The sequence below is a fragment of the Pollicipes pollicipes genome, unplaced genomic scaffold, assembly GCF_011947565.3.
Source record: "Pollicipes pollicipes isolate AB1234 unplaced genomic scaffold, Ppol_2.1 Scaffold_7231;HRSCAF=8579_pilon_pilon_pilon, whole genome shotgun sequence".
NCBI lineage: Eukaryota > Metazoa > Arthropoda > Thecostraca > Pollicipedomorpha > Pollicipedidae > Pollicipes > Pollicipes pollicipes.
Window position 1 is genome coordinate 29,336,971 of NW_023597034.1, and position 21,701 is coordinate 29,358,671.

Sequence of the window (21,701 nt, forward strand, 5' to 3'; positions counted from 1 at the left end):
CAGTTGGTGTCTTGCCTGAGACACTATCTGAGAGGCGTGTGACTTCGTCCGACGCCCCGTTGTTACGTTAGATTGAACGAATCCTCAGAAATGACCTTCGCTGACAGCCAAGGTCTGACTATGGCCTTCCATGACTCAACGACCTTACAACGTACATCTAATTGTTACACCAAATGGTTTGCTATTCCATTGCCTACGGTCAAACAAAGTTTGCCGCGGCTACGCCACGCTGTTCGGGAATAATTCTGGGAAAAACCTTCGGGGTCAGATTGACCCCCTACTCGAGTGCGTGCGGTGGGATCTAGGAAAGTGCTGAAGTGTTTGACAGGGTTTTGTCAACAGACGTAAGAGGGTTGTTTAACGTGCCACCATTATCAACTGCCAACGCGTTTGCATTGAGCTTGAGCTGTGTGCGCGCAACGTCTTTCACCTCCAGGTGGAATACGTAGCGACAATCCTCGCGCGCTATATAAACAAACTTCCCACTGTTAACAAAAGTTCCAAGCAATAAAACATCAAGTACATGCTCTCAGAGTAAAAAATATGCGTCTAACGTCAACAAATACAATATCACGACCTATCGAGTGACCTCTATTTTAAACAGACAGGTTACAATATGATATATACCGAACATTGGCAGCGATGCGTTGCACTCCTGGTGATTTTTTTTTGCGTGCAGAGCTGCTTGCGCTTGAATTCATCCTGCTTGCAGAATCTTAAAAATCGATTAACACCATAAAATTACAGGGAGATTACATCGTAACGTCGCGTAACGAAAAGGCATTTAACGTAGCAAAATGAGCAAACACCATGGCTTGGCAGGTCATGGGGCCATTTGGCACATAACCTGGCGAGCACCAAACCGCAATATATGAGCAGTGTCAGACATCTTAAGCCCATTGCAGCAGCCGGGGCTGCGCTGGGTGCAGCCCCGGCTGTGCACCTGGGATCTTCGTGAGCTATTGACGCACAGTCCATGAAGCAACAGTTGCCTGAATTTTCATGCATGCAACGAATTCGACAGACAGCATGCCCCCTGGACCAGAAGCACTTTAACCCGAGATGTACGAGATCGGCCCCGCGTCGGCCCATTCCCTGCCCGCTCAGCTGAGCGCTCCCCATAAGGCTGTCCAGCCACGGCCCGGCCGGCTCGGCCCGCCTGGCTGGCCCGCTGAACATTGGCTGCCGTGGCTGAGCGGGTGGCTGAGACGCATGGCCGCGGGTAACGATACCACCCGGCTCCAGACGAGATCAAAGGCGAAGGAGGAGTTATCAGGTGCGTCTTATAGTGCACTTATCACACGGTGAGATTGTACCATAATGAAGCAAATGCCATACGTATGTGAAGTAAACCACTTAAATTCGTTTAAAAAATGATCACGTCGCATGTCATATGTGCACATGTCAAGCACATGCCAAATATCATGTGTGCACATATCATACGATAAATGCACCGCTGTTAGTCAGCCGAAGAAGGATTGCCATCCGAAATAGCGTACCATTATTTTGGCTCATTTACCAGTTGTTACGCTTATATGAGTCTGAGTTCAAGGTTTTTGTGCGTGATACATATTGCAACATTGTGCTTTATGGGACTGTCGCATCCTCCACGCTCCAGTGTCCTTGTGCCGCGCCCTCACGGCCAGGTTCTCAGTGCTCTGGCGGCTGTGTTCTCTGCGCTATCGGGCGTGTTCTCTGTGTTCTGACGGGCATATTCTCCGTGCTCTGACAGCCGCCAGAGCTCTTTGTGCTCTGGCGGCGCGCTCTGGAGACAGCGCCCTGCGCAGTCTGGAGACAGCCGCGCTCCTGGCTGTGGCGGCCGCGCGCCGCGCCCGTGCTTTGGTGGCCGGGCGGCCGCGCGCCGCGACCCGTGCCGTGGTGGCCGGGGGCGGCTTGTTTACCGTGCGGCAGGCACTGGCTGCAGATTGACACCAGCCTCCGCGTGGATCGGCTTGCAGGCGTCCAAGGCCGGAAATCCGGCATAAACAAGCCGCCGCCCACAGACGCAAGGTGGGTGCGCGGCGTCTGATGCGGCCGCAAGCGTCGCACACGCCGGACCGCGAGCGCAACGCGGGGGCCCGCAGGCGGCACGCCCGCACACCGCACACCGCACGCCGCACACCGCACAACACAGAACAGCCGGTCGACCGGTTTGTAAAAACACTGCAGCCAGCAGCAGTCGGCAAGTATCTTCAATGCGAGTACACCACACAGCAGAAACCAGACATCTAACACTTATGCTAACCACTTAACCTGATTCGTATGCAGTGAAGAGCTTTGCCACCGTTGCATGGCATGCTCATTGATCGGGTTCAATGGGGCGTTTGACCTCTGACACCCCGCCGTCCACCCCAGTGGCCGACGGGGCGTTCGCCGGCTCCGAGCCGTTTCAGTTGTTGTGAAGCGCACCTTCCGCAGAGCAGTGCCTCCGGTGGCCGCAGTGAGCTGGCCTGGAATGTGGGGCACGGATCAGAAAACAAGCTCCTAATGCATCTTGCGTGTCTGCGAAAGTGGATGTAGAGGATAGGCAGACAGAGCCATCTGGGCATATGGAAATACAGTCTGAAATTACAATGCCAAGTTGTAGAAAACATATTTTTATATCACATCAGCTGCTTGGCAATGATAAGTACGTCGCGCAAGCACCTTGCGCAAGCTAAGTTATAAACTGTTAAGAAACGGATATAAAAACAAACTATTGTCAAGCGCATCAAGTTTTTGCGGTTATCAGTACGAGCATACCATTATTCTAGCCAGGGAATACATTGGTTGGCAATCACTCGGTCTCACTTGAGCTGTCGTCAACAGAAGGGTGCCTTTATTTTTTTCTGAAACGCATTTTTGATGAGCAAGCGTGGTGATAAAAATATCTGCGGATGACCTCATATTTTTTGTGATATATCTACATCCCCTGAAAATCTTAGGACGCTTCTATATAACACGAGTGGTATTCTCCTTGTCCAGATCGTGTCAGTCGGATCTATCATTCAAACATCGGATAGCGTACGTTTGCCATATCATTCAAATTTTAGTGTTGTGCTGTTGTGCGCCAGCTGGCCAAATATTGTTATAATGCAGGATAAAACCATCACATAAAAAGTAGATGAATGCAGTCATTCAGAGCTAATACATGTCAAATGCGCCAAATAAGAATTCTGCACGGAAAAAAACTTTTTTGCCTTTCATGGCCCACTTTCAACCTCCCAGGTTGCATGAACAGATGATCGATGCAGGTTGACATGCATACTAGTCATCGTCGTTGATGTCCTCGTCGCCTCATGTTTACTTCGCGACGTGTCACGCAGACTATGCGTCCGTGTGACCCGTTTGGCCCGTATGACATTGGTCAATTTGACATTTTACAGGTCACTGTTATCGGCGCATATATCGGCCGTTCCCAGGGCTACTAGCAGACATTTATCGTTCCTTTGCTCCGGTTCCAGTCGCGCCAGCGGCATGGGTTGAGTGCCTGTGTCACCCCCAGCGGGATGTTTTAAGGTCCGTGTCACCTCCAGCGGGGTGGTGTAGGGTCCGGCAGGCATGGTAGGTCCGTGTCCCCCCAGCGATGGTTAGTCCGTGTCACCCCCAGCGGCATGTGTACGGCCGGTCAGCGCATGGGTAAGTCCGTGTCACCCCCCAGCGGCATGGTGTTAAGGTCCGTGTCACCCCAGCGGCATGGTGTGTTGTTAAGGTCGGTGTCGTGTCACCCCCAGCGGATGGGTGTTAAGGTCCGTGTCCCCAGCGCAGTCGGCCAGGGTGGAGGGTGGGGTGTTAAGGTCCGTGTCAAGGTCCCACGCAGGGATGGTGTTAAGGTCCGTGTCACCTCGTCACCCAGCGGGATGGTGTTAAGATCTCGTGTCATCGCCCTCAGCGGGATGGTGTTATAAGGTACCTGCCCCTCCAGCAGGGTGGTGCTAGGGTCTGTGTCCCCTTCAGCGGGATGGTGTTAAGGTCCGTGTCCCCCCCCTCCCACCAGCGGGATGGTGTTAAGGTTCGTGACCTCTCCCCTCAACGCGCCAAATGTGAGCACTCCTTCGGCCTGGGGTAGCGCTCCCATGCAGGAAACCAAAGAATGTCGCAATCAGGGCTAAGTAGAACGGTTACTTAAACTCAGGTGAAGGGTGAAGTTAAGCAGAGAGGTCCTGTGCCTAGCTGGAGGCGGGGGGGGGGGGGGGGGAGAGGTGTTCCAAGCCCACACAGAAAGACACCACTAAGCGTAGTTAAGGATGCAGTACAAAGCAAAATAGAGGGACACTCAAGCACAAAGAGAGGAGTGCCCGAGCCCTTGGAATGGAGGGACGCGATTAAGCCCAGATAGAGCCCCCAAGCCTATGTTATCCAAGTGCAAGCACAGGGATGCCCACATCTAAAACTAAGTGCGCCCCATGCCAAGGAAGACCGAGCTATCACGCCCCAGTTCAGCTGCTCCCTAAGCCCCGAAAGGGAATGTCCCCATGTCTATGAAGAGTATTGCAGACATGAATAGGAAAAGGGGTGCCACAAACAGAGGTGTGTGGGGGCCAACGCCATGGGACAGCGACGCCCACAAAATTAAGAACTGAGCATAACGCGCATGAAGGGGCGTCGTGGGACGTCCAACTGCAGCAGCGTTTTAAGCCCAGAAAGAGAGGTGCTTTTGCACAGTTTGATTAGTGTCCGCAAGCCCAGGTAGGGCGCCCAGGCAGAGGGCCTCCTCATTTACAGGGGTGCTCCAAGCCCAGATAAAGGGGAGAACGCCTCGTCCTATTAACAGAAGCTGGGTTTGTAGGTCCCTCTTAAAGATATGTGTATGTTTGTAGATGAGGTCGCCGCTTCGCTGCGTATTACCATGGGGGGCTGAGCACCCCTGGCGGAGGGAACGCATAAGGCTGAGCACCCCTGACGGATGGGAAGCAGAGGGTTGAGCACCCCTGGCGGAGGGCGCAGGGGGCTGGACACCCCTGGCAGAGCGGACATCGAGGGCTGAGGACCTCTGGCGGAGAAGTCGCAGAGGGCTGAGTAACCCTGGCGGAACGGACGCCAGCCTGCCGGTGGGGTTGCAGATCGCTGAGCGCCACTGACGGAGAGGACGAAGGGAGCTGAGCACCCCTGGCGGAGAGGACGCAGATGGCTGAGCACCCCTGACAGAGGGGACAAAGGGGAAAGCACCCCTGAAACTGAGCACCCCTGGCGGAGGGTGAAAAGAGAGTTCGAGGTCGAGGGCCCGATAGTTGTACCTCCCTTAAACATACATTCTCAACGGATTAAGCGCACTTTGTTTCGACGAACAACATTTTGTATTTTTGGCATCACCTATGAAGTAGTCGGCTATTTGAGCAGCACAGGAGACACGGACATCACATAACACTCAAAGCATTTCGGCCAAAGAAATGGGGGGTCAAGGTAACGTTTGGGTGGGGTACAAACTAATGTTGCATAGTGGAGTATATTTGTGATCTAGCTTGAATTAGTTGTTGGCTGGCATGCCACTTCCCGGGCTGCAACCAAACTTTGCGCATCTCCGGGATGATCGAGATGTCAAATCGTAACAGCGAAAACGTTTCGGGTTAGGTCAAGACAGAAAGTTATTCTGAACGAGCACCGTGACAAAGATGCCGTCAAATGCAATGGCCCGTGATTTAAAAATACAATCGGAGCCGCCAAACAATGGTAGTATTTTACACAGTTTTTGGGGCCCCGGACCCCCAATAAGTGTGCCTGTGCTCCTTAATTACTGTTCGGGACCCCTGAATCACTGTCAAGTGCGGTTCTTGCCACTAAGACGAATTCATTCTCCGATAACTATATTGGGCGATTATGGCCATCTGGACCGTATTAACGACCCGCTTCATCAACATCGCCCATCAGCCGGTTTGACTGCGGCCCATCAGCCGGTGTGGCTGCGGCCCATCAGCCGGTATGGCTGCGGCTTATCAGCCGGTATGGTTGCGGCCCATCAGCTGGTATGGCTGTGGCCTATCAGCCGGTATGGCTGCGGCCCATCAGCCGGTATGTCCGCGGCCCATCAGCCCATGTGGCCGCGGCCCATCAGTCGGTATGGCTGCGGCCCATTAGCCGGTATGGCTGCAGCCCATCAGCCGGTGTGGCTGCGGCCCATCAGCCGGTATGGCTGCGGCCCATCAGCTGGTATGGCTGCGGCCCATCAACTGGTATGGCTGCGGCCCATCAGCCGGTGTGGCCGTGGCCCATCAGCCGGTGTGGCTGCAGCCCATCAGCCGGTGTGGCCGCGGCCCATCAGCCGGTATGGCTGCGGCCCATCAGCCGGCATGGCTGATAAGCCGCAGTTTTCTGGAACTTCACATCAAGCATCGAAACACAATTTTGCACGCCGAGAATCGGTTCAAAGAGGATTTTGCAACATCTTGAGCGAATCACGAGCCAGCGACCGGTGTGAATCATTGGATGACATTTACCCCGTGGCGATATGTTTTGGTACGTCACTGGAAGCCCTAGTGCCTTGAACCGCTCTTGTTACTCACACTCACATTACCTTATGTTCACATTAGTTTCTACTCACCTTTACTTAAAGTAAGACGGGTATCAGATGCACAGGGGGAAAACGAAGGAGGTCGCTTACAATAGATGACCAACAGGAATGTCAAAGTGCGGTTTCGACTCGAATCTCACTAAAAACGAGTTGAGTGACAAACCAGTCCTTTTGGAGGACGAACAAATCTAGAGGACGAATCTGGAGGGCGAATAAATCTGGAGGACCCATAAAGCTGTTGCGCCTCCTTAAGAACAGTGCCGTTTTGGCTTATCAAGATGGGATCCTAGAAAATGATGATTAAACCAGTTCCTGGCATAGACGCCGTCACGGCATGTCGTTCTTAGGCACACAAAACAATTATCCTAACTGGAGGGCTCTGAAACAGAATGCCAGCTTCTATGCCTGCTTTTATAATTCGTCCTGTGCTACATTAAGCATATCCAGATACGTTCGCCATGAACTCAAAACGTCTTTTGCTCTTGTACTTTTATTGCTTGTATGGTGCCTTATGTGTTTTGGAGGATGTATATGCTATTGAGTGATCCCTTTCGGATTTTTTTTTCACGAAGGCGTTCCAATGAAAACGCCCGTTTTCTGAAGATGCGTCTAATTATACTATATTTGATTTGGATAAGCACTGCCAAGGACATGACGTCAAAATATGAGCTTAACTTTTGGCTTCCTTTGAGGATGCAGTGATCAAATGACTGTTTCTTATGAACGGAATCATGCATATGTTAGTCATAATGAAAAAGTGCCGTTATTTTACGTGGATTCAAAGGGTGACTTTTCGTCGCCATCAGCGCATCATCATCATGAATATCATCATCATCCCTCCTCAGCGCAAAACAGTATGCGTGCTCGTCAATCTGGCTATTTGGATATTCTATATATCCAGATTTTTGCACTTCATGCTACTGCAGGCTCAACTTTAAGGTATGCATCAAGATTTATGGGCTCATTAGGCTTGTGTCGGTTGACTCTCAACTGACGCGCAATAACTCCTAAAGGTCCCAATAATTGTTTTCTGATATTGTTCATGATCGCAGTAAACATCGGAATGTGAGGTGAAAATTTAATGTAATTAGCCTCCGTTGCGTGGTTACGACAAACTTCTCTTCATAGACCTGAAACATTACCTACGGGCACACCCGTCATATCGATAGCGTCTGATGACCCCGCACGAGGTGGCCGAAACGTCCTTCGTGACATGTACATGTTCGTGTCTGTTAAGCTGTGAGCGTGAAGTAAAGGCTCCGGCTCGCGTCCTCCCTTATGCTTGTTGATGACATGTTCTTCGGAGAAGCCCTTTTAGGTACCAAAACTCCATATACCCAAGTGAGTGGATAGATGAAATTAAGGTCTTTAAGTAGCTGGCCTACTTGTTGCTGAGAACTGTACGGCAGTGGATGAGTAAATATTAATAAGTTTTAGTAAGATTGGAAGATTAGTGGTCTTTAAGATAGGAAGATTGGCAGATTTAGGAAGATTGGAAAATTAATTGTTGGGGGAAGGATTTTTGACGCTCACCATTATCAGTTAGATGGATGGAAAAGAAAAAAAGAAAAATACTGCCCAACAGACTACCCTACACCCGCCGCTTCCGGCGCTGGACACAAATACAATGCCTAACATCAGTGTGACGATCCGGGGATTTCAACTATCCAGTTATTCGTAGAAACGCGCTGGCAATGATATGAGACAGATCGGCGCGGAACAAAGCCGGTCGGAAATGACCCATGAATAAGGTCACCCATCCACGCCTCCCTACCACGTGCCCGCTGTTGCCCAACGTTCCAGCTTCAGCCGAACCATGCTCCCCCGGCTCTCAAACGCCCCCTGATTACCGGTCAGGCGGGGGAGGCGACCGAGGCGTGGCGGCACTGGGTCAGCCTGAGTCACCTGCGCGTCCCGCGCGGCCGCCCGACGCGCGGCACGTCCGGAGCGGCGCGGCCCGGCGCCGAGTGGCCGGGCCCCGCGGCGCCGGGCGACGTCCTGCGGAGGCCCACCGGCCGACCGCAGGCGCGTGCCCGGCCGTTTCCGGTGAGAGGGCCGGCCGCGGCCGATCAGCACCGCAGATAGGTATATCCGGCCGGCAGCGGGCCCCGCGCCGGCCTCTCCCGGCAGCAGCCGCGGGGTTCCCGGGGCGAGACGCGGCGGCGGAGGCCCGTCCGCTCCCGGCGCCTGCAGCGATCGCGGGAAAACCGCGGCGGCTTCTCGTCCCGGCCCTCCGCTTTGACGTGTGTGTGTGTGTGTGTGTGTGTGTGTGTGTGTGTGTGTGTGGTTGTTTGTGGGTGTGTTTCTGTGAGTGAATGTCGTGACCAGCTTCCTCCTTAGTCTGTGGACCTGAACAGTCGCAGCACACTGAAACACTCGCTCCCTCACACCAGTACTCTTCGCGACGTAAAGGTAGTAAATTAATTATCTAACATTGCGGATATGTAACTTTCAGCAGGATATGAACATTCTGGACAGCGGGCTCTGAATCATCACAGATTACCGGCATCCCTGCGACGGGCGTGAGCATAGCGTGCCGCCGCGTGTTTCGCTGACCAGCCGTTGGTGACGGCCTGACAGCGCGAGGCTGCGGCACCGATTAGAAGGGTCTGGCGATGCTGGCGGGGGGACGAGCTCTGACGCGCCGCCCCGGCGTCGTGTTTTCAGCGCTGAGCGGCTGTCATGGCAACATATGAGGCCGCTTTGGTGGCTGTTTGGTCAGCTGGCCGGATTGGGCCCCGTCTGGGCTGTGTCAGGCCCGGCCCGACCGCTTCGCCGTGACTGCATTACGGCTGGACCTCAGGAATATAATTAACAAGCACTTTGGTCTCCATTAGAGCCGGGCGTTCGGGGAGCAAGCCTGCTGGCAAAACCTGCCTTAGCATCAATTAACCGGAAATTTTGCCGCTTCAGAGGCATGCTCAAGGCAAGCCACGGTCGGCTATATCTGGTTTAAATCCGTGCCAGTTGTTTGATCTGCAGTGGTTTCGCGTAGCATTACCACGCTCGAATTCCAAACTTATCATTCCCTGAGGATATGTGAAACGTCGAAGTAGAATTTGCGCATTGGAAAAAAACTGATTTGTCCTGCGAAAAAGATCTGCGTAACAGGTGTCAAAGCCTGGCTCAGCCTTGGCGACCCGGTGTCACCGCGACACCAGACTAATGATGTTCGATGGGAGAGAAAATGGGCATTAGGAATGGCGAAAATAAGGGCCTAACTTCACGGCCAGTTGCGGGCACAGGAGCACCAACTTTCCCTCGATCAGTCGGTTTTCAGGTTTTTGTAGGAATCGATGTGGAGTCTGCGTAATGAAGACAGCACGAAGACGTGAAGCCATTTACATGTTGTAGGCGAATGCGCCGGCTTGAAATCACTAAATAATGTAAACGCACACACTTAAATTTCTTTCCTGAATCTTCTTCTCAGAAGTACTTAATTCACAGCTAAGCGTGCTGTCGTCCAGAAGAAGAGGGCCTTTAGATCTGAGCAGCCGTTCGTATCTTATGCAACAACAATGGCGCAGCCAACCGATGACGTCAGCGAGACAGCGATGACAAATGGTAGCGAATGACATGCATAGACGAGCAGCGTAAATGTTACCGCGACGCAGAATAAGACGGTGCAGTGCGTGATGGCTGCCGAAACGAAACGCAGTTCTTGGGGCTGGGGTGAAGCTTCGCAATCAGTTGGAGGTGTTGCACAAATTTTGCCGCTGTCCCCCTGAATTCGAAGGGATGGTGGGCTGCATCCATGACAAAATGAGATTCGAGTGAGAATAGGATAGTTTTATTCATTTCCACTTGGCCCTCGCTCACCCTCCAGAAACATATGGAATCCTAGAAGCATCAGGGGCATCCATGGGATTTTGAGACTTCCAGAGCACCAACGGACCTCGGGAACACCGGCGACTGCTTAAATGTCCGGAAGCCCAAACATATTTGAGATCTCCTAATCACCCGGGTCTTTCGTTCAAACGAAAGTCGTGGCACATTCAGCAATACCTCTGCGAGCGTTTCATAACTCTTCCATAGGCCCTTAATCACGACCTTGATCATTTCTGATTCGTTGCAGTGCACATGAAAAGGGCAGGCCACTCCCAGTCAAAGGAAGTGTTTGTCGCAGTCTAACCTGCAGCCAGCTTGTGACTGAAATTCGAAAATCCAGCAAAATCCAGGCATACAGTCCAGCTGGGCAATGCAGAACAACCAACCCTATTCATGGGTCTCGGACGGTAAAATGCTTTTTAATTCTACCCTGGCGAAGGCAAGAATCCATCCTGAATACGGCTGTTGGCTATTTCTCTCTTGTTGTTGTCGCTATCGTGAATGTTTATTTGATGCTTTTTCCAGTTTTCAGGTATGCCATTGCTTTTGAGCACTTAAACACTGATTTTGGCACTCAAATATTTGCCATATTTCAGCATTTGATGAGGCATTTTGAATGCGTAAGCTCAGCTTTACCACCCGGATTCAAATGGCACCTATTCCAAAATGCATTTCTTGTCATTTTAATCAAGAAACATCAATATCTTTTATACGTCGAAGCTTGTCATGGACCTCACAAGTTGCGTGCCGGTTGCTTGCCGACAGAGGCTCGTCCTATAGTGTGACGTCATGGGCTGACGTCACAGGAGATTTATGCAGACGCATCACTCACACCAACTTATAACAATGACAAACACACCGTTTTTGCTTGTCAAAACTGTGCGTTAAAACAGCGGATGCTTGAACTGTTTGGGCCCTGCTCTCCGTCATCCACAGTGTGTCCTATCCCTCCTCGCTATGGAGCCCACATCCAGGCACAGAGGGTGGCCGAGGAGGGGGGGGGGGAGGGGGAGTCGTTCCACGTGCGCGTGCCGAACCCCGCCGCAGACCGGCCGCGGTGCCACGGCGACCTCCGTCGCGGCTCGCCGGTGGGCCGGAGGTCCGATCGGCGCGCGCCGGCGGCCGGCGACGGCCGGTGTGCCGACGCAGAGGCGTGCGAAGGGGAGCCTGTTCCCGAACAAAAAACACAGCCGCGTTACAATGGCCAGCTCCGGGCGCACAAAAGAAGCCCGCTCATGACGGGGAAGCCTAAAAAGGTGGCCGAACTAGGACAGTGTAAAGAATCGAAGGAATCCGGAAGATTGGGTTCCTGGGCGGCTCGCCGGTCAGTGACCTATCTATCCGTGGAGAAAAGGCAGGATATGCTTCTAGTGCCTGAAGGCTCTCGTAAAGGGCTTCTCTGTCCCACGCCCGGCGATAAACCGCTAAAAAAGGATAGGTTAGGTTGAAACACATTTGTGTCCTTTACGCCACGGGCTCAGCAACGCGGAGGAGGGGGAGCGGTCACGCGCCCTCCCCCCCCCCCCCCAACCCGGCACAGCGTTGCGATGGCACCTTAAGGTGAAAACGGCTAGATGTTGAAGACGTTCTGCTGGTGGTGATTTGTCCGGTGGTAGAAATCTGTTGCTCATAGCATCACGTCTGGTGGTGACAATCGGCTGCTGACGGCACTATGTCTGGTGGTGACAATCAGCTGCTGACGGCACTATGCCTGGTGGTGACAATCGGCTGCTGACGGCACTATGCCTGGTGGTGACAATCAGCTGCTGACGGCACTATACCTGGTGGTGACAATCAGCTGCTGACGGCACTATGCCTGGTGGTGACAATCGGCTGCTGACGGCACTATGCCTGGTGGTGACAATCGGCTGCTGACGGCACTATGCCTGGTGGTGACAATCGGCTGCTGACGGCACTATGTCTGGTGATGACAATCGGCTGCTGACGGCACCATGTCTGGTGGTGATGATTGGCTGTTGACGGCACCATGTCTGGTGGTGACAATTGGCTGCTGACGGCACCACGTCTGGTGGTGATGATTGGCTGCTGCCGGCACCATGTCTGGTGGTGACAATTGGCTGCTGACAGCACCATGTCTGGTGGTGACAATTGGCTGCTGACAACGCCACGTCTGGTGGTGATGATTGGCTGCTGACGGCACCATGTCTGGTGGTGACAATTGGCTGCTGACAGCACCATGTCCGGTGATGACAACCTGCTGCTGATCGCTTCGTACTTGCTAGCGATCTGCTGCTGATGGCTTCGTGGCTGTTGGTGCGGTCAGCCATTACAAGGTGACGGTGCTGACATGCCACCAAACCTGATGAACTGCTCGCATGCCTATGCTCTGTCGTTGAACCAGATCAGGGCGGGCCTAAGCTCCACAACTTAAGCGCTGGGAGCACTGGGGATACGCCTGGATGTGTGGAATCAACCGCCAGGTGTGGATTTAGGCCAGCCCCTTGACATTCCCCAGCCGTTGCATCTTGCATATGGGAGTGGCGAAGGCTGGTATGTTTCCGTTCCAGCAGCCATATGAGCTTGCTGGCGATGTCGGCTCCTGGAGCGTGCATTCAGGGCTGGGAGCAATGTGATAGCCGGAAACTGTATCTCACTGAGATGATGAAAGTGTTAAGTCGGATGCATTGCGGAGGAATTGTCAGTAGCTGCCCAAAAGCCAGCGCGGCTAATAATTAAACCAGCATGATGAATATGGTTATTCAGTAGTAGCCCTTCTCAAAAGAAGCGGCCAAAGCCAGGTACGCAGGGCGTTGGTATGCGTGCGGGATGACGTTCTGTCTCCTAGTATGCGTCTACCATCTATGCTGAGGTAATAATTAATGTGATCCAGCTGCAAGTCTGTGCAGCACTGTCCAGGACAGGTAGGCGACTGTTGCTTTACCCTCTTTCAAAAAAAGAAGATACCCCGTGGTTCGGTGACACCCGCGGGTGTCTACTCGCGTCTTTACTCTCATGACCTAAATGTATTTTTAGAATCCCACCGAAACCTATGAAGAGTATGAACAGTCGTCCAAATTCAAACCCAACACTGATCCATGGCTAACACATAAAATATCAACGAACTTCACATCTCTTAGCATGTCGCACGCGAGAGACTACAGATAGGGAGTGTTTCACATTCGTACGGAGATTTAAACTGAAATTGCCACACTGAAGATCATTCGGTGTAATTCACAGCTCTGCCTTTCCTGAGACTTAACTCTTCTAGTTTCTGAGCTATACGCCCGCGAAGATGCGCACTGTTTCGGAGACTAGGCCAAGGCCACCCAGGCATCCATGATATCATAATGCCATTCAAATGCTGTCATTTCATTGGCTGTAAGGCGATCAAGACCGAGAAGCAAAAAATTGTCGGATCATTCATATCTGGCGTTTGTGAGCACGATTTTCAGATATCGATGCGGTCAATGAGCTTTCAATCAATAATATGAATTTCACGATGACGTGATTAAACAGTGACGTATTGGGGACATATTTAGTAAGCACATAAATTGTATTGTCCAGAGCAGCCTTTTCCACTAAAAATCATATCAATAGTTATAAGCAATCTTATATCTGATGTTTGCTTCAATATCCTCAAGCGTGGAACGTTTCCATGGAGCCATGCATACCGCACCATTGCCTATGTTCAAGTTATAACTGGCGCGATGAAGAAGACCCACGGCGGGCATAACCTTAACGTCGCCGTTAATACGTAGCTGTCGCACGCTTGATCAACGGGTAACACCACTTGGAAAAAGACGCTTCCTGCATTTCGAAGATGACTTGCGCTTATTGATTGCCCTAACAGAAAAGTAGAGACCGCATAACCGAACAGCGCAAATCATCCCCTCAGTTTAGTCTTTTGCGTCTGGTTATAGCATGCGACAGATCCTCCGTACAACCCGGTGCCGATAAGAAAAGGGATGAACACCTCACCCCGCCGAGTTGGCTGTCGGGGTCGCGGAACAATCCGGCGGCCTTACCCGCCGCCCGGGCATAAATCAGGCGGTATTCAATCGGCTCACCTGCTCCCGGACATTAATCAAACGGCCGGGGATAATCACTGATCACCCTTTCGCTCCCAGCCTCATGGTCAGGCCGCGGCCGGCGGCGAATGGCGAGGATAACGACCACGGCGGGGAGTAATGAAGACGGGGAGAGAGCGAGCGGGGAGAGATGGCGGAGGGACAGAGAGAAAGATGGAGGAGTGGAAGAGGGAGGGGGAGGCGGAGATGGAGATGAAGATGGACGCGGAGGTGGAGATGGAAACGGAGATGGAGATGGGAATGGAAGCGAAGATGGAGAGGGTGAAAGAGATGGAGATTGGGATAGAGATGGAAGCAGGAATGGAACGAGATGAAGAGAAGAGAAACATGATGAGAGACAAAGTGGTAGGCGGAGACGGAAGGAAGAAAGAAGTGAAGGAGGAGAGGAACATACATTATTGGTGCTTTGGGGGGCCTGCTTTAGTGCAAGATTGCTGCTCGCCAAGTTTAGATACTCACTATTTAACCTAACCGAATCCTTCCGAAAAGCAATTCAACAGTCTACATTTAACACACAATGTTTTGCACCCTGCATAAATACATATTCACGTATGCTTAGGTTCAGTTGGTAGTACCTTTTGCAATGCTGCGTTTTTGGCGAACGAACAAAGACGAACTCATCCGGCGGAATTTCGCCGCGCTGTGTGGTGAAAATAACTTGTCTGTAACTTCGAAAAAGAGGGGCCCCGATCAACGTATAGCCCCAACTGAATATGCCATACCAAGTTTCATATTCGATAATCGGAACACACGACCTGCGATGGACATGTATGCGGCCAATCCTTGCCGGCGGATGAGAATGCGCCCAAACCAAGATTAGAGAGAAGGTTATGGGTGGGAAGGAACGGATTACAGCAGTGCGAATTCCGGCTAGCGTTCCTTTATAGTACAGTACATGGACCCACAAAACATTCGAATTAAAACTACAGTGTGGATAAGATTACGGATACTTGCTCCAGGGTTTGCGATCCATTCCTGGACTCATTTTTTCTGCATCAACAAAAGTGCTCGTTTTAGGCGTATTTTTGAATGTTTGTATCTTCATGGAAGTGACTTCTTACGTCAATCCCGGAGGTTCAGTTACTAGGCCACTTATTCAACCGCGCAAACTAGTCCGAAGACGCAAAGTGCAGTGCAATCGTGTCTACGTTATAATAGTGTCCCCTTAGATACGACCCCCGTCTTTCATGCGTAAGACGCGCTTATCCAGGCGGAACTCGCTTTGATCTCGCAAGGGACCGTTCCTCGACCGCTTACCCCAGCCCAAATATATCGTCCTTTTTGCGGCCTGAATATCGTCCCTGCACCTCTCCTGGAGCAGAGGCGCTGCGCTTCCACGGCCCGGCGCCCGTGGCGGCCTTTCCCGGCCGCTAAGAACAAACATGCATCAGCGGCGAACCGCGCCCGACCCTGATTGGTCGGCCCACGCCGAGCCATCAGGCGCGGGCTGACGGCGGCACACTTTGTACGCCGCGATTAGCCGAAATAAAGCCGCCACTGTCGGAAAGGATTGCCGCTATCAACCAGACAAATTATCACCAAGTGGACCTGATTAGTATACGCGACATAAGAGCGCAATTCATCCCAGCAAATGGGGCTCTGTTCTAATTGTGTGCATTTCATAGCACTTGTCGGAGGCGGGATTTGAGCTTTGTTAATGGGAGGGCATGTCCCTCCGCGCCACTCTCCTCCCGAGAGGGGGAGGGGTTCCCTCAGTCCACATGGTTCCCTCAGTTCGCACGCGAACGCTAACGTGCAGCCCAGCTGCGCCCCGCAGGGAGTGAAGTAGTTGTGAGGAAATGCAGTAGGCGCTGTCTCATGCTTGTTGGGCGTCAGCGAGGGGTTGATATCGCTCGTTCGTCTTTTGCATATTTGGGAGTTTGCTCATCAATTATGCATAGCGCAAAGAAAATGTGCCAGCGTCTCGGAGAGGTAGGCGTAGCTTGTGAATAGGCTACAAGGGTGACGAATCACGCGGCAGACAAACCCAACCTGAACCAGCATCAGCGCCGGAGCCGAAAACGCCAGGTCCTTCGGCCGCGTGGGCGCAGCGAGCCCAGTCTCGACGACACATGCACACGCTCAAGACGCGCAAGACCGGGGCCGGCGGCGGAGCGTGCCTGCGCAGGGGGCGGCGCGGTCTGTTATCGCCAGATCGGGCGGCAGATAGGGCCGGCCGAAGGGCCGCCGTCGGCTGGAGATAGGCATCTGGGCGCTGATCGGCGCTTTGCTCGGCCCGATAGCGCCGTTCAGCGCCAACACCATCTGCTGCGGCGGCCGCACCCCGTCACGCCCCCGCCGGTCACGTGACCGCCAGATCGAATGTCCGGTGATCGAGCCCGGCAGAACGAATATGGGTGGACCAACGTGTCATCAGAAGTGCATAGATGAGGTATTTGACCATCTTTTTTCGAAGAACCTGCTACGGGAAAGACTAGTGCATTTGCTAGTCAGATCTCGTCAGCACACGTTACGCACGTGAGATACTACAGCTACTTGAAGAGACCGGCGTGCAGGGCGCGGGCGCGTTCGGCCGGCAGATAATCTCGGAAAATTATTCGGGATGCTGGATTTAACACTCCATGCATGCATGCCTGAGTGGCGTTTGGCACTGCCAACACGGAGAATTGTGGCAGATAATAATCCGTACCAAGGGAGACTCCCGCAAAATTTTCAGAGCATGGTCAAGATGGAGTATCTTTTTTTCGCAATGCATTGCTTTAACTGTTAGGTATGCATGGCGCATGAAAGATGAATCGGGAGGGTAATTTCGGGACCAACCGAGCGTAAGTGGAGAATAACAGTAGATGATTATCGGAGAGATAATTATTCGTTGAATAATTTTCCCTCAGCCGAACGCGCCCCGTGCATCAAGACATGAACCCAACATGCCCCGTCCAGCTCCGACGAACACGTACAGGTGGGGTCTGATCAAGCAGGCAATGCATGCCGGAGGCTGGCAAGCACGATCGGGCAAGCAGTTAAAGGTCAGGATACGCAGAGCATCCGCGAACTAAACCCGGTGGTGGCGCGCCGGATCATGCCGAAGGTGGCGTGCACGTGCGCCTAGCGGACAAAGTCGGAATTACAGCTCAGCAACACTGATCGCATCGCGATCCTCATAGCCTTTCGTTTTTTCCGATAATTTTTGTATGAAACAAAAAACCTGTCCTCCACAAGTATTTGAACATTGTCGAAAAACATAGTACTCACTCGCTATGTTCGCTATTTCATCAGTATACATGTTTATAGGAACAGAGGGGCCGGGCTTCGGACCCCTCATTCATCCCAACCATGCTCGATTCGATAACGAGCTCGCAACTCTATGTGGCCGAGACAGCGATGATGTCAAAGCCGCGGTAACGGACTTCCAGGTGAAATTTAACATCACTCAAGCCGTTTTGAAGATAGACAAAGCCGCAAAAACTGACCGCGGCGTTCTTTTTTTTTTGTCCAGTTGCGTCCCAAAATCAGATCGTGCTTGTTTGCGCTATTGTGGCCCTTATCGTATGTCAACGGCCTCACCTCACCTTCTGACCGGGAACCAGGAATGGCCGCACAGGCCAGCCGACCCCAGCCACCAGCCATCTTCACGGAGTCATTAAAAAACTTGTCCGAAGCCGAGACGAGTTTTTGTTGACAGAAGTGAACCAAATTACTCGAAACGGACATGGCTTGCTGATAATAAAGATGTTACCAAGACACAGCACATGCCGCACGGCGTCCATGTCTCTTAAAACTGAGTTCAGACTCTTCATGGTTACTTGTAGTAACAAGAACCGAAAAAAGAAGGTACGACACCCGTCGCTGTATTGTACGTAAAATGGCTCTCACAATTCCGGACACATTGCCAGGTCGACCGATCTCCGTGAGAGTCGTGAGCGATAATCCAAGTCACCGCACCGCACGAGTCGACGACCGAGGCCTAAGTGCCTTGCAAAACATGCCACCGCTCGCAACGTCAGCACACTTCAGAAGCGGCCGCCGGCGGCATTGGCACTCAAAGGACCCGGCGTGAGCACCTATCCAAACATCACACTTACACAGCGCAAATCACAGAAGCAGAAGGCTAAAAGGCCGACGAAATCACAAGGCCACACTTCAGTGGAATGTGCGCAGTGTGGAATGCACCTCGCCAATAGCGGCTGCACACTATGAGCGATCGATAGATTATGGCTGCTCACGCAAACTTCTGGCCTAACCTGTGACCTGACAATCTTCCTTCGCCACATCCCATTTAGGTGACCCTTTTTCCCGGAGCGCCGCCGCTGGGCCTCGTCCGTCCTGCCGTCACCAGGGCCGCCAGTGGGCCTCATCCTCTGGTCCCCGGTTGTGCGCCACGAGGTCGAGCGGCCGGGGGCTGGTCGGCCGGCCCTCGGACGAGCCGAACGAGCCGCAGGACGAGGCGGGGCTGGCGGGCGAGCCGGCGTCGGTCGGCTCCCAGGAGGGCGGCGGACTCAGCGAGCCCACGCTGGAGCCAGCGGCGGCGGCAGCGCTGACGGCGGCCGCGGCGGGCGGCTGACGCGTTTGCACGATGTAACCAAGCTCGCCGCCGGGCAGCACGGCCGCCACCAGCTGCAGGCCTCCGAGCAGGGTCGGCACGGCCGCCGACGCCGACGTCGGTGCCGGCGCCGCGGATGTGCTCAGGGGCCGGCACGAGCTGGCCAGGTGCACCATCAGCCGCTGCTTGGCCTCTTGGTCGAGGCCCTCTCTAGACTCGAGGTAGGAGGCCACCTCCCTCGCGCAGTCGGCGTAGCCCTGCTGGAAGCGCGCCTGCGTGGCGCCCGGCCTCGTCTGCAACGAGCGCAGGTGTTTGACGGCCATCTCCAGGATGTCGGCCTTCTCCAGCTTCGAATGACGCGCCGGGTCCTTTTTCAGCCCCTCCAGCACCAGGCTCTTCAGCTCGTTAAGGCAGTCATTGATGCGGGCCCGCCGGCGCTTCTCCATGATTGGTTTGTTCATCTGGAGAGGAGACAACGTTGCGTGAGCATTATGCCTGCGCGGTAATACTATTGGCAGGGATGTAGTTTCCCAAACTGTTGGGAAGGGGGGGGGCAGACCCCTCCACCAACTTGGGCTCCCCACGGCTTTGGGAAGAAGATAGGAAAAATCCGCTGGTCCTATTTTTGGGACCAGGTTTGCCTTTTCCACCGCGAAGACAACCCATCTTGTGGAGCTACGCCCATGACTATGTCAAGACTGCCACGCGACGTGTGAATTAACGGATAAATTTCCACGTATGCCTGCACTCCTAGCAGGCTCAGCACTGAACATTCGCATCACAACAATCACATTTTACAATCCACACTGCAACGTTGATGAGTCTAGTCATGGAGGAACCTATTCTAACTGTCAGTGGAGCCCGCACAGGCTCGAAGAACAGCGTAACAATTGTCAAAGTCAAACGCTAGCCAGTCAACCGTTGGCCAGCTGCTGCGTCTGAGCCTGCTTATCTATAAGCTGAACAACCAGAAATGACAACGGTGGGTCAGCGATGCTGTCATGTCTTTCGAAGGAGAATGCAAGTGCGCGGGCGTGTTCTGCAGCGCATGACTCACCCTTCTGTTCTCAGATGGCCTTTCGCTGCTCGGCATGATGTCTTCCACAAACTGAGCGCTTGTCTCGATGATCTGTACCGAACCCAAAGACAGACACCTCACGGGGACCTCCGCACCGGCCGATCCCACACCTCCTCCGACCTGGCACGCGACTCGACTGGCGACCGCGCGTCTGGCTCGTGCCGTTCACGCCGCCCGCAGCGCCATCTACACCAGTCGACCACTGTGACGTCACCACCACCGCACCGGATGTGCCGCGCTCACTTCAGCTTGGTGTAATCAGATGTGAGCTCATATGCACAGAAATAGTATGCTAGGTCCGTCTGCAGCAATTGTAAGGTGTTTCACGCAATAACACCCGAAGTGGGACAAAAGGTGCCGAGCAGCATGTGGCGACTTCTCAATAAATGGTAGTTGGTCATATCCACCTTCGCCCGGCGTGTAATGTATCAACGGGAGTTTCACGCTTGGGCACTCTGTTCCACCTTTCTCCTATGTTTCCGCAAACCTGATGCAGTGTTAAATAGGGGTGTACGCAGGATTTTACAGCGGGGAAGGGGGAGGGGAGAGCGCAACTCACAAACAAAACCGGCGTGCCGCAAGTCGACTAAAAGACAACACATTATTCTTAGCATCCAGGACACAAATATGACTGGCAGAGATCCGGGAACAGCTCAGGTTTTGAGAGAAGATTAGGTAGTTCAGTTCTGAGGTAGGTAAACCTCACCGGCCGAGACCCCAAACCGATTAGAAAAAGTGAGATTCGGTTGTTGAGAGTTGAAATTTGACATGACAAAATTCAAAGCTAGGCTCTGCTGCTCTTGTTTTCCTTCATCTTTTCCTTTCAGTGAATTTAGTCACACAGAGCATCAACGGCATCTTCAACATCTTATAACGGTGCGATCACGACGGCACCTGCTCAGTTCCACATGTTTTCGAGAGGAGCTGGTGGCCGGGCACCCTGCTGGGCTGCTGACCAACCCTTTTTCGTACACCATGGATGCCGCTTGGCTATATACAAATATTTCATTGACGAAGCCATATTGCGGCCATCCCTAACATGTCCCGATACCATATCTGTGAAATTCATACATTCGGCTCACCATGCACGAGATCGACCACAGCTGATGGAGCCGTGCCTGCGTGATGACTTCCTTGGACTTGACTCAAATCATTTCCCAATAAAATTCGGGTGTAGCCATGAGAAACAAAATGGGCCCGCCGGTAGCCGCTCTATTCATGCACAGGCTTGGAGTATTATCTTAGACCGGATTTGTTTACACATTACATTGATATTTTCGGGGTAGCGGCACAAGAGAAGAGAAGTTCACACAGTTACAGTACCACATCAACTCACTAAACCCATCTTTCAAGTTTACCACTACACGGAAGATGACAATGGCTCCATTCCTTCTCAGGACATCACCCACAAAACAGACAGAACTGTAGAGTTCAGAGTACAGAGAACTGTAGAGAACGTACAGTACAGGACTGTACGTCAACATGCTCCCTGAGATATCATTGCACTTTCCGCCAGCCTTACAAAACAAACACCGAAAGCGAACTTCGCCGTGCCATTCGCCTCTCAGCCACACCGCGAAGCAGTCACACGCAGTATCAACTACGTCATACACACATTTCAAAACAACGGCTACCAATCGCAATTAATCTTCAGCACAGTTTGATAAATCAGGGGGACAGCATGCTCGGGGACAGCACACCCCGGGACACTACTCTGGCACTGCTTTCAAGGAAGCACGGTACAGGGACGAAAACAAA

At 52.8% G+C, this 21,701-nt stretch overlaps 1 protein-coding gene across 1 annotated transcript; it reads right to left on the reverse strand.

The window, feature by feature from the left end:
• Positions 1-18,166: 18,166 nt before the first annotated feature.
• Positions 18,167-20,062, reverse strand: LOC119109961 (protein deadpan). The gene is made up of 3 exons (XM_037233707.1): positions 19,923-20,062; positions 18,881-19,326; positions 18,167-18,835 (listed from the first exon to the last, which is right to left on the reverse strand). The coding sequence occupies exons 1-3, from the start codon at positions 19,956-19,958 to the stop codon at positions 18,655-18,657; spliced, it is 663 nt and encodes a 220-aa protein (XP_037089602.1). The 5' UTR covers positions 19,959-20,062; the 3' UTR covers positions 18,167-18,654.
• Positions 20,063-21,701: the final 1,639 nt, after the last annotated feature.

Coding starts and splice junctions, on each gene's coding strand:
- LOC119109961 (XM_037233707.1), bottom strand. CDS start 19,958: ATGCCGAGCAGCGAAAGGCCATCTGAGAACAGAAGG. Junction 19,327..19,922: donor GGCCATCTGAGAACAGAAGG/GTGAGTCATGCG, acceptor TCTCCTCTCCAG/ATGAACAAACCAATCATGGA. Junction 18,836..18,880: donor ATCGTGCAAACGCGTCAGCC/GCCCGCCGCGGC, acceptor CGCTGGCTCCAG/CGTGGGCTCGCTGAGTCCGC.